The sequence below is a fragment of the Heptranchias perlo genome, chromosome 21, assembly GCF_035084215.1.
Source record: "Heptranchias perlo isolate sHepPer1 chromosome 21, sHepPer1.hap1, whole genome shotgun sequence".
In the NCBI taxonomy this organism is placed as follows: domain Eukaryota; kingdom Metazoa; phylum Chordata; class Chondrichthyes; order Hexanchiformes; family Hexanchidae; genus Heptranchias; species Heptranchias perlo.
This window is the reverse complement of record NC_090345.1, coordinates 12477885-12495841: the sequence shown is the minus strand read 5'-3', so window position 1 is coordinate 12495841 and position 17957 is coordinate 12477885. Positions and strand designations below refer to the sequence as shown.

At 38.8% G+C, this 17957-nt stretch overlaps 1 protein-coding gene across 1 annotated transcript in view; it reads left to right on the top strand.

Annotated features, from left to right (window-relative positions):
* The window catches only part of cusr (Copper-only SOD repeat protein), a 112443-nt gene extending 94713 nt beyond the window's left edge, over positions 1 to 17730 (top strand). The window contains exons 9-10 of the mRNA XM_068002098.1: positions 3153 to 3233; positions 9683 to 17730. Of these exons, the coding sequence (XP_067858199.1) occupies positions 3153 to 3233; positions 9683 to 9786 (185 nt within the window). The 3' untranslated portion in view covers positions 9787 to 17730. The remainder of the gene's footprint in view (positions 1 to 3152; positions 3234 to 9682) is intronic.
* Positions 17731 to 17957: the final 227 nt, after the last annotated feature.

The window sequence follows — 17957 nt, the reverse complement described above, 5'->3', positions numbered from 1 at the left end:
AATGCCTTCTGGAAGTCCATATAAATAACATCCATTGACATTCCCCTGTCCACTACTTTAGTCACCTCTTCAAAAAACTACTGTTATGTGCTTTATAATTGCCTGTGACCCAATGAAACACTGGGGGTAATTTTCAACTTCAGTGGAATGAAAATTGGGTGGGCAGCACAGCACTAGTCTGGCAATGTGCTATGCCGTGGAACTTATGATTTTCTACACTGAGTCTGTGATTTTTGTGATCTTTATCAGAGGCCAAGTCTATACCATTTAGCAGTCAGCCTGAGACTGACCTGGGGAGAGGCCTGGGAACAGTGAATAGGAGGGGAATTTAAAATGAGAAGGGGGGAACATTTAAAATATCTTATGATTCATTTATTTTGTTTATGTAATATGGTTCTTTTGTGCTGTTAGTACTTCTGCTGCCCTCTCCATCCGCTACCCCTGCAACATACTTTCTGGCTGTACGCTCCTAAACCCTTTTCCTCCAGACCAAGGAGATGTTGTTTAATTTCCACTGGGAACGAGCTATTACTTTATAATCTGTGTAACTGGAGAACTCTGCAACTGTTATTTAATGCCAATAGCTGCAGGTGGACCCTTTGTTTGCTATTCATTCTGCTTTCAGGAACTCCCGATATGTTCTGCTCATTAGGTCTTTTAAAATGCAGAAATAATAAGAAAAAAGGGATAATTTGAGGCAGTTCTTCTCCATCCTCACAGTTGCTTCTGTTGCATGTTGATTGCATCTTGGAGGAAATTCCTGTTGAAAACATGAATGAACTGTTCCTATTTCCAGGCCTTTGCTGGTCTGCCATCATGTCTATCAAATAGGTGGTCACGCCTCAGTCAGTGATCAGTTATACAAAAAGTAACTCCAATATTTGTTTGACTGCTTATGTGGGAGATTTGATAAGATGATCCGATAAGCTTTGCTGTTGTCTTTTGTTCAAACCAAAGATCTTTAGAACCTCAGTTAAACTAACTCAAGATATGTAAAATGGTATAAGCAGCACATACCACAGACATTTGAAAACAAAGCCAGAGTGGACATGACACTACACACATTGATAAAACAACACACTAGCCCCTGCAGCATAACCAGAACAAGCGACTTGACTTGGCAGCTGATCTGTTATCACTCGGCTCTGCTCAGAAACTGGTCATTTCATTGCCTTCTCGACTTTTTATGCAAAGTTGCAGTATTGGACACCAAATCGCACTGCATGTGGTAACAGTAGAGGTTGTGGAATTTATCTAAAGTTAGATACAGAATATAACTCCCTCTATTCTGCCCCAATAACATGGCTAGCCTCAGAAGATTCTCCCCCCATCATGCCAGGTTGAGATTTCCATTTCCTGATGCTGACAGTTGATATGGTGCAGCTTCCCGTGCATCCAACTCAGCTCACACAAGGCTGCACCATATCACTTGCTGTAACCATAACCTATTTATATCTGCTTAAACAGGCAAGTATCAAGTTGGATGATCATTGCCTCTTTAAAAAAAATGACTAACTTTATCATTCTTATTTTTCACTGTGGTTCTTTTGATTTCAAGAACATATACCTTTGTTTAAATTCTTCATGCTGATGATATTGAGGGTGGGCTGTTTGTGTGTGTGACTGGTTTGAAGGTGTGGTTCTATCTGATGGTATGAGTAGCTGAATTAGTATCAATACATGAAGATGCTTCAGTGATCTGGTTAATCAAACGTGTGTGTTAATTCACTTAAACATACCTTAGACCTCAGTAGTTCCTCCCAGCCAGTCCTCCATAACTTTATAAGCATCCACTTTTAAACAAAGGTACACAAAAAAGTGACTGACAAAAAAAAATTCATTAGACATAATTTTAACTGATTCATGTATTTAACTTTCTTAATTTCAGTCATTATATAGCATCTTATCACACCCTCAGAATGTCCCAAAGTGCCTTACAGCCAACGAATTACTTTTGAAGTGCAGTCACTATTATGTAGGCAAACACAGTAACCAACTTGTGCACAACAAAGCCCCACAAACAGCAAATGAATGGCTAGATAATTTGTTTTTGGCACTGTTGATTGAGGGAGAAATGTTGGCAAGGATGGCAGGAAAACTCCCTGTTCTACTTTTAATAATGCTATGGATCTTTTACGTCCACTTGAGCAGACAGACAGGGCTCCTGTTAAACGTCTCATCTAAAAGATGGCACATCTGACAATGCCATACTCCCTCAATGTTGTACTGAAGGGTCAGCTAGATTATGTGCTCAAGTTCTGGAGCAGGGCTTGAATCCATAATCTTCCGACTTAAGAGCAAGAGTACTCCCAACTGAGCCCAGTTTAACCGAAATGATGGTGAGCTATATTGAGCATACTTAGCTCCATAGTTGGCAGCAGCCCTCTCATACCTCGTCTAAGTAACCTGTCATCATTGGTAAGCCCAGAGTTGAGCATGATTCTTTTCTCACATGGTAGCCACACGTGTACTTTCAGCTGGTTGGTTAGATAATAATCAAGCACAAGGGCAGTGGATGTTTCTTTCCCCTTTTGATCTTGGGGCACTAAGGCTAATTCTAGTGACCCATTGCTGAATCAACTCAGGACCTTTCTGCCCTGTATGACTCAGTGCTACACCATGTGTTTAATATATGTTAAAACAAAGAACTTGTATTTATATAGCACTTTTCATAACCTCAGGACATCTCAAAGTGCTTCACAGCCAATGAAGCACTTTTGAAGTGTAGTCACTGTTGTAACGTAGGGATACACAGTAGCCAATTTGCGCACAGCAAAGTTCCACAAACAGCTATGAGGTAAATAATCAGATAATCTGTTTGTGTTGTTAGTTGAATATTGGCCCGGATACTAGGAGAACTCTTCTGCTCTCTTCGAATAATGCCATGAATATTTTACGTCCACCTGAGGGGGCAGATGGTGCCTTGGTTTAACGTCTCATCTGAAAGAAGGCACCTTCGGCAGTGCAGCGCTCCCTCAGTATTGCGCTGAAATGTCAGCCTAGATTATATTCTCAAGTCTCGGGAGTGGGGCTTGAATCCACAAACTTCTGGTTCAGAAGTGAAAATCCTAAGGCTGACAATCTTTGTGGTCAGTTTTCCCCAAAGCTTCATCAGTTCTAATTCAGAACCGACATTTTTTTCCTCTTTTCAGGAAATGTTGATGAGAAAAAACTGGACAATTTAGAACAAGAGAAATTGGGTAAATTCAAGGCCTCCAAAAAATGTACAGCAGGTATGTTGCTGTGTTACCTTTGTGAATACTTAAAAAGATATGTTTTTGGTGCTTTGTTAAGTAACTAATGACAGTGATGGAGAATGAATCGTGTCTCCATTCCAATGTGATTGCAGCTCACACTACATAAGTACATACTTGATCCGAGTATAGAACTCTAGTGTACCAATTCCATTCTCTCCCATGTAGCCCATTATTCATTCAAGCTTAATTCTCATGTAACTCTCATTATATCCACTGCAAAGATGTAAACTGTGTTCAACTGCATCATTGTATCACTTCCACAGTAATAGTGATGTATGATGAGATGTTGCTGTATTATTTCTGGCTCAGACGGTGTGCAATTTATAGCTGTTTTTACAATATTGTATGACTCGATGGAACGGTAGGTTAGTACACTGCTGTTTCACCTCATAAGATTGAAATGTCTTTCTCTGCTGGTTGAAAGGGTTCTATGTGAAATGAGTTTTTCAACAGCCTCAGTCCAGTTTTTAGTGGGTAAAGCGTTACAGGTAAAGACTGCCTATGATTGAGCACTAATTGTCACCCAATCATCAATTTTGTTCAGAGGTAACGAGGATGGCTAGAATAGGAAATTAAAAAGTTACATTGGGGTTAAAGTGAATTATTTGAGTGATGTAAAAACACATTCTACATGTAACTCCTGCTGCCTGGAGTGTATGATTCTGACTCGGGGTGCAAAATGTGGAAAAATGATCTGTGCGCCAGCACTGACAGCATTCACATTAATGAGTGTAAGGTTAAAAAAAAACTTCATGTTGTTTTGACATTGGATAGGCTGTGTTGGAGTTTTGGTCGACAAGACTGTATGTCAGAAAATTGAGATTTAAAAACTTTAACATGGGACAGAGGAAAGGCTCACTGGAGTTTTGAGCTGTTATGTTGAACGGTATTGAGAAGTTGGTTTTAAGCCCAAGGTTCCCTATGTGGTGAGTTCTTGATCTAAGCTGTACTATTGCAAGGAGGAACTGAAGGAGTCCAGGAGTGAGGGAGCACGGAGTAGCAGCTATCGACAGAGTCTGGTTTCGACAGAGTCTATAATTGGGGATTTGGTGAGTGAGGGGATTCGGTGCAGTTAGGGGTGAGGTGCATTTGATTAGTCAGCGGAGAGGAGCGTACCGAGAGCGGGTCACAGCAACAAAAGAACAAAACTGCAGTGTGACGTTACAGGTAAGGCAGGTAGGTGGTTGGTGGTGAGTATCTCTTCTATTTTCTTCTTTCTTAGGACTGTGGGCTAATGAACTTCTAGCATAAAACTAAATTTTAAAAAAAAATCTAAACTTAATTTAAGAAATTAAACAAGGCCAGTACTTGGTTCAACCTTAAAATAATTTGATTGGCATTGTAGTAATTAATTAAATAAATAAAATTGTTATGACAGGGCAGGCGATGTGTTGCAACTGCAATATTTGGGAGCTACTGGACAGTTTTGTCCAGGGCGACTACATCTGCGGTAAGTGTCTGCAGTTCGAGGAACTTCGGCTCCGAGTTGAGGAGCTGGAGTCTGAGCTGCAGACATTGCGATGCATCAGGGAGGAAAGTTAACTGGACACTTTGATCCAGGAGGCAGTCACGCCCCTTAGACTAAATACTGTAGAATTGGCACGTGGTCAGGGACAGGAGGGTGTGACTGCGAGTGAGGCAGGTACAGGGATCCAGGAGGTAACATTGCAGGAGCCTCAGCCTCTGCACTTGTCCAATAGATACGAGGTTCTTGCAGCCCTTGTGGACGAGTGCAGGGACTGCAGGGAGGATGAGCAAACTGGCCACGGCACTGTGTTTCAGGGGGGCATTCAAGTGGGGGGAGTAAAAAGGAATGCGGTTGTAATAGGCGACAGTATAGTTAGAGGGTTAGACACTCTTCCTTGCAGCCAAGAGCTGTGTTGTCCCAAAGGCTGTGTTGCCTACCTGGTGCCAGGGTAAAGGACTTCTCCTCAAGGCTGGAGAGAAACTTGGAGTGGGAGGGGGAGGATCCAGTTGTCGTGGTCCACGAAGGTACCAACGACATAGGTAGGACTAAGAAAGAGGTTCTGCTGACGGAGTTTGAGCAGCTAGGGACTAAATTAAAAAGCAGAACCACAAAGATGATAACCTTCGGATTATTACCTGAGCCACGAGCAAATTGGCACAGGGTAAATCAGATCAGAGAGATAAATGCGTGGCTCAAAGATCGGTGTGGGAGACGTGGGTTTCGATTCATGGGGCACTGGCACCAGTACTGGGGAAAGAGGGAGCTGCTCTGTTGGGATGGGCTTCACCTGAACCATGCTGGGACCAGTGTTCTGGCAAACCGAATAACTAGGCCGATAGAGAAGGCTTTAAACTAAATAGAGGGGGGGAGGGCTCAGGTGGGGTGAAGTTTAGATTGATAAAGGGAAAAGACAAGGAAGTAGTACAGGAAAGTGATGGGGGTAATGATAAACTGAGTGTGTCAGGAAGGGACAGAGTGTATAAACATAAGAGTGCACTAGCAAATGGGGCCGGGGTAGGAAAGAATGGTAAAAAGACAAAATTAAAGGTTCTTTATCTGAATGCACACAGCATTCGTAATGAGATAGATGAATTGATGGCACAAATAGAAACAAATGGGTATGATCTCGTGGCCATTACAGAGACGTGGTTGCAAGGTGACCAAGGTTGGGAGCTAATTATTCAGGGTTATTTAACATTTTGGAAGGATAAGAAAAAAGGTAAAGGTGGTGGGGTAGCTGTTAATAAAGGATGAAATTGGTATAATAGTGAGAAATGATCTTGGCTCAGAAGATCAAGATGTCGAATCAATTTGGGTGGAGGTAAGAAATAGCAAGGGAAAAAAAATCACTGGTAGGACTAGTATATAGGCCCCCTAACAGTAGCTACACTGTAGGGCAAAATATTAATCAGGAAATAAGGGGGGCTTCTAAAAATGGAAATGCAATAATCATGGGCGATTTTAACTTTCACATAGATTGGACAAATCAAATTTGCAAAAATAGCCCTGAGGAGGAGTTCATAGAGTGTATTAGGGACTGTTTCTTCGACCAGTACGTCGGGGAACCAACCAAGGAACAGGCCATTTTGGATCTGGTAATGGGTAACGAAACAGTATTAATTAATTAATGATCTCAAAGTAAAGGCTCCCTTGGGAAGCAGTGATCATAACATGATAGAATTTCACATCCAGTTTGAGAGCGAGAATCTTGAGTCTAAAACTACTGTGTTAAACTTAAATAAAGGCAATTATAAAGGAATGAGGGTGGAATTGTCTAAAGTGGACTGGGTAAACAGATTATATGGTATGATGGTGGATCAGCAGTGGCAAACATTTAAAAAAGATACTTTATGACTCGCAACAAAAATATATCCCTGTGAGGAGGAAAGACTCCACAAAAAGGGTGAACCAACCATGGCTAACTAAGATGTGGAGATGCCGGTGATGGACTGGGGTTGACAATTGTAAACAATTTTACAACACCAAGTTATAGTCCAACGATTTTATTTGAAATTTACAAGCTTTCGGAGGCTTCCTCCTTCCTCAGGTAAATGTCAGGAAGCCTCCGAAAGCTTGTAAATTTCAAATAAAATCGTTGGACTATAACTTGGTGTTGTAAAATTGTTTACAATGGCTAACTAGGGAAGTCAAGGATGGTATCAGGTTAAAAGAAAAAGCATACAACATGGCAAAGATTACTGGTAAGCCCAAAGATTGGGAAAACTTTAAAAACCAGCAAAGGATGACAAAAAGAATAATAAAGAGGGAGAAAATAAATTATGTGAGTAAACTAGCAAGAAATATAAAAACTGACAGTTAAAGCTTCTACGAGTATATAAAAAGGAAGAGGGTAACTGAAGTGAACATTGGTCCCTTAGAGGATGAGACTGGGGAAATAATAATGGAAAACAAGGAAATGGCAGAGGAATTGAACAGATATTTTGTATCTGTCTCACAGTAGAAGACACTAATAACATACCAATAATAGTAGAAAATCAAGGGGCAAAGGGGAGGGAGGAACTAAAAACAATCACTATCACTAGAGGAAAAAGTACTAGGTAAACTAATGGGTCTAAAAGCTGACAGGTCCCCTGGACCTGACGGTTTGCATCAGAGGGTCTTAAAGGAAGTGGCTACAGAGATGGTGGATGCATTGGTTGTAATCTTCCAAAATTCACTAGATTCTGGAAAGGTCCAAGCGGATTGGAAAACCACAAACGTAAGACCCCTATTCAAGAAGGGAGTGAGACAGAAAGCAGGTAACTATAGACCAGTTAGCCTAACATCTGTCATTGGGAAAATGCTAGAATCCATTATTAAGGAAGTAGTAGCAGGACATTTGGAGACTCATAATACAATCAAGGAGAGTCAACATGGTTTTATGAAAGGGAAATCATGTCTGACAAATTTATTAGAGTTCTTTGAGAAAGTAACGGGCAGGGTGGATAAAGGGGAACCAATGGATGCAGTATATTTGGATTTCCAAAAGGCATTTGATAAGGTGCCACATAAAAGATTACTGCACAAGATAAGAGCTCATGGTGTTGGGGGTAATATACTGGCATGGATAGAGGATTGGCTAACTAACAGAAAACAAAGAGTCGGGATAAAAGGGTAATTTTCAAAATGGCAATCTGTAACTAATGGGGTGCCGCAGGGCTCAGTGCTGGGGCCTCAACTATTTACAATATATATCAATGACTTGGATGAAGGAACAGAGTGTCTTGTAGCCAGATTTGCTGATGATACAAAGATAGGTGGAAAAGCTAGTTGCGATGAGGACACAAAATGTCTGCAAAGGGATATTGATGGGTTAAGCGAATGGGCAAACATTTGGCAGATGGAATATAATGTGGGAAAATGTGAAGTCATCCACTTTGGGAGGAAAAATAAAAAAGCAAAATATTATTTGAATGGAGAAATACTACAAAATGATGCGGTACAGAGGGATCTGGGTGTCCTCGTACATGAAACACAAAAAGTCAACATACAGGTGCAGCAGGTAATCTGGAAGGCAAATGGAATATTGGCCTTTTTCTAGGGGGATGAAGTATAAAAGCAGGGAAGTCATGCTACAGGGTGCTGGTGAGACCACACCTGGAGTACTGTGTACAGTTCTGGTGCCCTTATTTAAGGAAGGGCACACTTACATTGGAGGTAGTTCAGAGAAGGTTCACTAGGTTGATTCTGGGTATGGAAGGATTGTCTTAATGAGGAAAGATTGAACAGGTTGGGTCTATACTCATTGGAATTTAGAAGAATGAGAGGAGATCTTATTGAAACATACAAGATTCTGAGGGGACTCGATATGGTAGATGCTGAGAGGATGTTACCCTTCATAGGGGAATCTAAAACTAGGGGGCATAGTCTCAGAATAAGGGGTTGCCTGTTTAAGACGGAAATGAGGAGGAATTTCTTCTCCCAGAGGGTCGTGAATCTTTGGAATTCTTTACCCCAAAAAGCTGTGGAGGCTGAGTCATTGAATACATTCAAGGCTGAGTTAAACAAATTTTTGATCAGCAAGGGAGTGAAAGGATATGGGGAAAGGGTGGGAAAGTGGAGTTGAGGTAAAAATCAGATCAGCCATGATCTCATTAAATGGCGGAGCAGGCTCGAAGGGCCGAATGGCCTACTTCTGCTCCTATCTCATTTTTTTTTCATTAAAATATACTTTATTCATAAAATTTGCAGCAATACATACAATACAGTTGTCATATCACATTCCAAACATACACAATACAGATTGTACAATTTGCAGGTTACATCAAGTACAGTTCAATGAACACATTGTACATAATTACAATTCATGACACTCTAGGGTGCCTCATTGCATTACACTCAATACAGATTATTGATTACATATTCATTACAGGTACATTACATCAATTTGAATTTTACATTCTGCCCGGGGGGGGGGTTTCCCTGATTGCAGCCCCTTGGTATACAATGGCGGGAAGGCTCTAAACGGTTGCCTTTCCCCACAGGGCCTTTGCGGCGTCCGCACCCAGCCTCAGTGCGTCCCTGAGCACGTAGTCCTGGACCTGCTCCTATCTCTTATGGTCTTATAGTTCCATCTGCACTAGGAGCTAGAGAAAATTAACAAACCAGGCACTCCACTCTTGTAAACATCCTTATGACCAGTTGTAGGCTTTGCTTAGTGACAGTTTGGGAGCAAATCTCCAGCCTGTCTAAAATGGTTTGTGGGACAAAGAAAGAATATCATTATTCAAAAGAAAATCTCAATTCAAAAAAAAGAGAAAAAGATGGATATTCCTAAACTATCAAATATTTAAATGTATCTAATGTCTTGTAAATTACCTGAATAAAATGGTAACATCTTCTGGGCTGCAGTCATATTGGAGACATAGAGATGACAGTTTACATGAGGCCAATTTTCTTTTTTCTCATTATTGATAAATGGAGGGAATAATTGTAACCTCTTTGTGGTTTTTAACAGATCCTATTGGTGTTGCTCCAGGCCTTTCCCTGAATGCTGAACAATTTATTTTCTGGCTACTGACTCTGATGGTGCAGCTTGCCCTGTACAGTGTATTTGAATAGTTACATTGCAAATGATGTCAGCCATTTTCTTCAGCACCTCCATCTGGTCCAGAATGCTGACTTCATGACAAAAAAAATGTAATGCATTTAAATAAACCCAGGAATTTTACTTTTATTGATTTCCTTAGATTGCACCAAATGGTCCATTCTTAGCCTTGCACTTTATTTTCCTATGAATCAATGTGTATTGCCTTGAAATTAGGATCTTCAAATATTAGTTTATGAATATTTAATGTTCTTATGAAATTAATTTGCCTGCTATTTTAAAGAAGCAGGTTAATACCTCCATTAAAACAGCGGACAAAGGAACATCATACCAACACCCTAAGCATTTGTACACTAATATTCAAAGAACGTCATTTTAAGGCATCAGAGGTCTAAGGTATTATAAAATAATGAACTCAGAAGAATGTTTTTGGTAAATATTATACAGTATGTCATATAAGAACACACGCTTGAATACAATTCAAGACTATATTCTAATCTGTGTGTTATATAAACAGGTGGGAAGTTGGCCACATCTTATTATAGAGAGAAATTGAACAGATATTTAGTTCTACAAACCATTCAGGTAGAAACATTATATATTCAAGTGATGATTCGAGATGAGCCTTGAACTGTGTAAAATACATATGTAGTGTGACTCGTGCAAGTGTATGTCACTTTTATAAAGAATGATTAAAAACCTTGTCTGAACCTGACTGTAATAAATTCAGAAATTGCAGCCTTCACATTAAAAATTAGATTGTTGACTTGAAACTCCACTATGGTGTCTTTTTAAAAAATATGTACTGTAAAGTTTACTTTGATGGATTATTCAGTTTAAAATCTTATTTCTGTACTGCATTAGGTGTCCATGTGAAAGAAAGAAACCTTACATTTATATAGTGCCTTTCATGACCTCAGAACGTCCCAAAGTGTTTTACAGCCAATGAAGTACTTTTGAAGTGTAATCACTGTTATAATGTGGATACAAACAGCCAGTGTGCTCCATTTGAATTATATTCAAGCATGTGTTCTTATATGATATTAATCGCAATGACATTTACACAGAAAGATTACCCGTTGAATCATAGCAATTACAGTATTCAGCCCATTGCACTGTACTGGTACTAGCTCTTAAAATGGAGCCAGCTACCCTAATCCTATTTCGCTGCACTTTCCTGTTGTCCTTTTATTTTCTTCCTTTTCAAATATTTATCCAATTATTTGATGTTACAATCTCTGCTTCAATAGCTATGTATGGTAAAGCATTCCATGTTGTAATATCCCTTTGTGAAAAAAAATTATAGTTTCCCTTCATTCATCTGGTGATAATCCTGAACCCATACCCTCTTGTTAGTGGATCTCCAGCCAGAGGAATCAATCTTTCACTGTTTACTCTCTCAAACCCTTTCATAATCTTGAAAACCTCCAATAGATTGCCCATAACCTTCTCTGTTCCAGTGAAAAAAATCCCCCAATTTTTTTGAGCCTTTCTTGCTGAGAATAACCTCTCATTGCAGGTATCGTTGCTGTACCCTTTCCGTGTTTCTTATATGCTTCCTATGAAAGGGTTCTCAGAAATGCACTGTGACATAGTCAATGTCTTGTTGGACATCACTTTCTTGCTTTTGTGTTCAGTGCCTCTGTATAAAACCCAAAATTTGCCTTTTCATTTTTTTTTACTTGCACTCCCATCTTTAAAGATCTATTTATCTGCACCTTTAGATCATTTCTATTTCTGAACTGTGTTTAGAATTTTACTGGTTAGTGTTTACATCTTTTAAGGATTCTTTTTTCCCCAAAATGTACTACTTGACATTTCTCTGCATTGAACTACATCTGCCACCAACCAGCCCACTCTGATAACCTATCCATATGCTCTTGTAAATTTCTGTATTCTTCCTCACAGTTGCCAGGCCTGCTAGTTTGGTATCATCAACAAACTTCAATATTCCTTTTGCGCCTATGTGCAAGTCATTAATATAAATGGAAAGCAAAAGAGGTCCCAGCACAGATCCCTGGATGCACCATGGCCAAATAACATCTATTCATACCTATATTCCCTTTAAACCACGTGCCTTAATCTTCATAACAAGTCTCTTGTGGAACCTTATTAAGCACCTCCTGAAAATCCATATATACAACTTCCACTGCATTCTCTCTATCTATGCACTTTATGATTTCCTCAAAAGAATAAATTAAATTAGTCAAGTGCAACATGCCCTTTACATGATTAGCCCATGCCTCTGCAAATGTTCATTAATTCCATTTGTATTATAAACTCTAGAAGTTTATCTACAACTGAGGTAAGACCAACTGGCTTTTAATTTCCTGGCTTTTATTTTCCCCTTTCTTGAACAGGGATGCAACACTCCAGTCCTTTGAACTATCCCTGTTTATAAAGATTTTTTGAAAGTTATGGTTAGTGCCTCTGCTAACTCCTTCCCATTGAATATGTAGTGCTTTGTCCATATCCTCTTCAATTACTCCTGCATTCCTACTTCCACCTTCCTCTGTAAAAACTGAGGCAAGTTACTTTCAAGTACAAGATGGCCCCTTTGTCTCTACCCCATCTTTAACTATACTTTTACTTCTGATGTGCTTGTAAAAGCTTTCCCTTTATATTGACTGCCATATTTCCTCTTAGACTTTTCAATCTCTCTTTTTAATGAGCGACATACTGCAACTTTATCAACAAATAATTTGCAGTTGATTACCCGGAAATTCTATGCCAGTGAATATTGTCTATGAATTTATATTTCAATTGCCAATAATGGTTTACTGATATATAAACTACTTTTGTGAGTTTTTGAGCCCTGTGGTTTAGATGCAGTATGTCAATTTATTTGTCAGGAAACCACTGCTTGCAATTTTTTTATCCTGTTTATACCACATTTATTAGAGAAATTAATAAAATGGCTCCCGAGGTAACTCCTGCGAGAAATAAACCAATCCTGGAGCAACCACAAGTATAATATAATTTGCAGTAACACCTGATAAATACAAGTTATTCTGACAGATTTCTGCATATATTTACCAAAGTACCATTGAGTTCATTGTAGATTATTCCATTTTTGTGTTAATGTTTTGCTTTTAGTTATAATTATTATGTAAACATGAAAAAAAAGTTGCATTTGAAAATTGATGCTGTGCTATCCAAAACTAATCACTTGTTGAAAATCAATTTTCTTAGGTTAATTGATTTTATGTACAATCATGGAAATTTTTATATAGATTAGAATATTGCAGTTTTCTTTATAAGGAATTTAAAGTTGATTAGACTTAATTAACTCATTTGAATTGGTTAATCTGTGTATTTGTACGTGACTTTCCAGAGAAACAATGGGAAGTAATCGGTATTGTAATTATCTTTGAATTGGATATTTTAGGTGTCAGACAACATAAATAATTTGGGAAGCAAGTACTGTGTGTGACTAAATCTGAAAGCAGAAATAAAGTCAGGTATTGGACTAAATGAGGGTAATATTCACCTTGACCACTTGGGCATAACCCAGTGCAACGGATTGCCCACCCATTATAGAACCTGTTCGATTTTTATTTTCATTGAAATCGATGGTAATGCAAATCGGGTGGTTCTATTATAGGTGGGAGATGCACACTGCCAGTTTACTGCCCAAGCAGTAAGGTGAAAATGACCCCTAATGAATTGAAACAAGGTGAAACAGAACTCAGAATTAGAGTAGCAAAATGACAAGTAATTGGGAAAGCTCTTTTACCAATGCCATTTACACAAATTGGACCTGTTTTATATTCCCTCACGTTAATTTGTTTCATCTGTCTAAATGCTGTCTGTTTTACATTGTAGTAGTTGATCTTTGGTAAGAGCCTTTAAAAGATTGGTAATGGGGAAAGATAGCATTTACCATAGTGGTGACATGTATATGATAACAGCAGTAGTGCCTGAACCCAGAATGTTTGGTACAAAATCCATTTTTTTTCTTCTGAACAGTTTTATTTAAAAATGTAATCTTTTTATGTAGAAGGTTTTACATTTATATTGGATTTTCAAAACTACCCAAGAGATGTTATTGTAAAATGATGGCAAGATCATGCTTTCTATTTGCCAGTTTTTTTCCCCCAATTTTCTCTTCCCTCGTGAAGGTGCTGACCAATGCTTGGGTCTGTTTCCAGAGGCACCAGCAGCTCTCTGACACCTTATCAAAGTGTCCGTTCTTCACTTGTGAGCTTTGACAGTGAGCTTTGGCAGGCTATTGACCATGGACAACGTCACCCAAAATCCACCTTTCAGACAGATCACAGGATACCCTGTGATCTGTCTGAAAGGTGGATTTTGGGTGACGTTGTCCATGGTTGGTACCCTGACTGATTTTTTTTTCACCTCAGTAACGCAGGGCACTGAGATCAATTGTAGGATCCAAACTGCCACCTCAGCTAAGATCAGATAACTGTTCACAGTCTGCTGTGTAAGGCATAGCAATATACCAGGCAATGTCTTAACCAGTTAGGCCATTGGGAAGCTCATCCACAATTTTTTCCTATAATCAAATATGCTGCAAATGCCACAACGTGTTAATGGCTTACAAGCCGTGAACTTCTGATGGAAAATTGGGTTATTAGGGTTTTATTGGTTACCATCTCTACTTTACCACTACTCTTTCAATATCATAGTAATAATGCGACAGTCACCTTCTTTAGTGGGAAATCTTATTATGTAACACTGAAGCACAAATAAGAGACACAGCTACAATATTCGTGACCACACCACCCACACTAAAGTGTGAATTTTTGTATTGCTTTGTCACACCGACTTGATTAAACCAACCTAGTCAGTTAGGAAAGCTTTATGGATTTTACTTAGTTCTAAGTAATGATTGGTGTAGTACTGGAATTAAAAAATGTCTCGCTATGTTAGATACCAATCCCCCAAAATTAAGACTGTTCAAATACTTAAAAAATATAAATTAGTTTGGTTTAAAGTAATTACATTGGAAAGAAGATTTACTTTATTTTACTGAAGCCACTTTTATATTAGTCTTTTAAATTGGATTTCAGGAGCCTGGCATCGTTGAGCTGGCTCCTGACATTTATGCTGGTAATTCCAGTTTCCATAGACTGACACAGACCTGTGGACCAAATTATAACTGGGTCTGCCACTGTTCAGAAACTGGATTCAACAGCATAAACACTGGAATCTGTCTTATTAGAAGACCAGTGCAAAAGGCTCTTGGATTTCAGAGTTTGGGGTATGCTCATGCATTTTCCCTATGTACAGCAACAGGCTCCAACCTTTCATTCTTTGGATTCAGCTTATTCTTTTGCTGGTGTGAGAAAGCAGGAAACCCAGAAATCTTCTACTCAATGTTGAGAATGTGCAGAGGCTAATTTAACAGTTTCAAGTAGGAATTATCTATCTTGTTAAAAGGAACATTGCATAACACAAGCGCTTGGGAATGGGATTGATGTGGGAGTAGATATGGGTCACACACTTGAGACCACTAATGTATGCCATTCAGTTCCCTTCACTTTTTACATTTAAGTATCCATTAAAAGTCTTTAAAGGGGATAGAGAAGAGCCAGAACAGCTTTGTATATTTTTTGTTGAGTTAACATCATGTGCAAGTCACACAATAAAGTTTTGGCAACAGAATGGCATGTTTATATGTGTATTGCTTCAGCACATGAATGTTTGTCAAACAAACAGTAAAGATTTGCCAAACACTCCTTAACAAGATTGTGTGCCCTTAAATTTTATAGATTTAGGATTAATCTTTACAGCAGATAAATGTTGTTTTCTCTCAGACACTTCTCAAACATAATATGGACCCTTGCTGATATCACCCGCACTGGCAAAAATCCCCATTTTGTGGCTCTTGCTGACAAGGAAAAGAATTCAGAATTTTATAATATTCATAGTTTTGGCAGAAGAAAGCATTACTTGGGCATTTTCAAACAGCATCCGAGTAAATCAGGGTGCACCAACGTTAAAGCAACATACTTGTTTTTACCTTAAAATTATTGTTGCAGTTGGGAACATCTATCAATAATATAGTAAAATTCTTCAATCAACACACATTTCCTGTCAATTTTTCCATTATAAATTTCTACGTCCACGCTTACAATAGAAACTTTGTAAACGTATCACTGTTATACTTTCTGGCCAGTGGAAGTGCTACAGTGCCACCACTAGCAGGAGGGTGTACTTACAGCGTGACAAGTTATCAAAGGCAGTTTCTATTATAAATATGGAAATAGAAAGTTATAATGGAAATATAAAAATAAGACAATGTATGACTTTAAAATGAGAACCGAATTATGTTTGCATGTCCTGGTTAAATTATCCCCCCACCCTTTAATCCCGCTTCACCTGAAGACTACACTTGGGCTGGGAATTTCTTCAGAGCTGCTCCCATTCCACAGCCGTACCTTCACTGGGAGTGTGATGGAAGCCCCATTTACGTGTGTAAACAGGGTTTCCACCGCACTTCCAGTGACTGAGCGGGAGCAGCTCTGAGGAAATTCCCAGTCTTGGTCTTGACTCCCCGTGTGCAAATTCCATGGTAGAATGACTAGTAGGGCTATACTTTTGGTTTGTGTAGGCATTGTGCTATAGCATCTAGATTTTACTTATTTATATATTTTTTTAAATAGCAACTGTAAGAAAGGACTCTTTCTCTTAAATTGAAAACACTGGGAAAATGACCTAAGGACTTACCGTCCATTCTGTCCCTCCAATGAAGGAAATTACCATTTTACCAATTTCGTTAGGAGTTGCATTGTGCAATTATTTCCTTGTTAAAAAGTACTGCTCTAAGCCCTAAGCTCTGGAATTCCCTCCATAAACCTCTCCGCCTCTACCTCTCTCACCTCCTTTAATATTTTGTATATTCTGTGAGACCTGGCAGGTAACACCTGTCTGTCTGCACACTGATTGCCTTGGCAACGGGCAGTTGAAAAAACTGTCTGTACTCACCAAGCATTGTTCTGTGAATTATAAATGCGATTTCATTTCGAGGACTTCATTTCACATCGTTCACCTGACGAAGGGGGAAGCCTCCGAAAGCTTGTGAATTTAAAATAAAATTGCTGGACTATAACTTGGTGTTGTAAAATTGTTTACAATTGTCAACCCCAGTCCATCACCGGCATCTCCACATCATGACCTCCTTTAAGACACTCCTTAAAACCTATTTCTTTGACCAAGCTTTTAATATCTGTTTAATATCTTTTTATGTGGTCTGTGTCAAATTTTGTTTGATAATTGCTCCTGTGAAGTGCCTTGGGATGTTTTACTATGTTAAAGGCGCTATATAAATGCAAGTTGTTGTTGCTTGTTGTGACATAATATTTCAATATAAATGAGCCTATTTATCATCAAGTACAATGTATGGTATTGAAGATGAGCTAGTCTCACAGCTTTCTGCACCTTTAAAATTAGCCCTATATATGGACTAGGTTTAGAGGACGGTTAGTTACAAAGCTGAACATTGATATAAGATTGCTCAATGTTAAGTGCCTGTAAATTTTGTAAATATTTTGATTTCATTAAATGTTCTTAAATAGATAAAACCATTCAAGTATTGCTTTGTGTGGTAGATAATAATATTGTCAGAATGTCTCTTGTCTCCTATTTTGCTTTGCTTTGCTTTTGCTTTTATCCTGTAGCTCATGGTCCAAATTAAATACAGCGATTATGTAGAAAAGGTGATGGACCTATACTATTACTGGTGTTGACTATGGTGGCAATAGCTCCAGAGGATACCACTACCTTGGTCAAACAGACATCATATGCCAATTGTTCCATTGTTGTAAAGCATGACTCTCAACTCCACAGATTCACTTGACATAACACAGTTAACAGCAACACTTTTAAATCAGAGTGATAAATATCCATAGAAATCATGCATGTTGTTCTAGTTTTCAATTAATTATGTATGGTGCTGATGCAATTTCCTGGTGAAATAAAACATCCACAACGAACATCTTGAGATATTTTGAATCTGTTTTCTTTATTTATTTTCCAATTTTCCACTCCACTTGAGGATACTGATTCATGCTGGAGCAGGGATGAATGGGTGGAGGGGGAAGGGAGAGGAGCACCATCCAGTTACTTTCCCAAGTGGCCAGTCCCCATGAGTACAATCAGTATTGTCAAGCTATTCAACTATAGCGAAAAGGAGCAGGAACCCATGGTGATTTTCTACTCC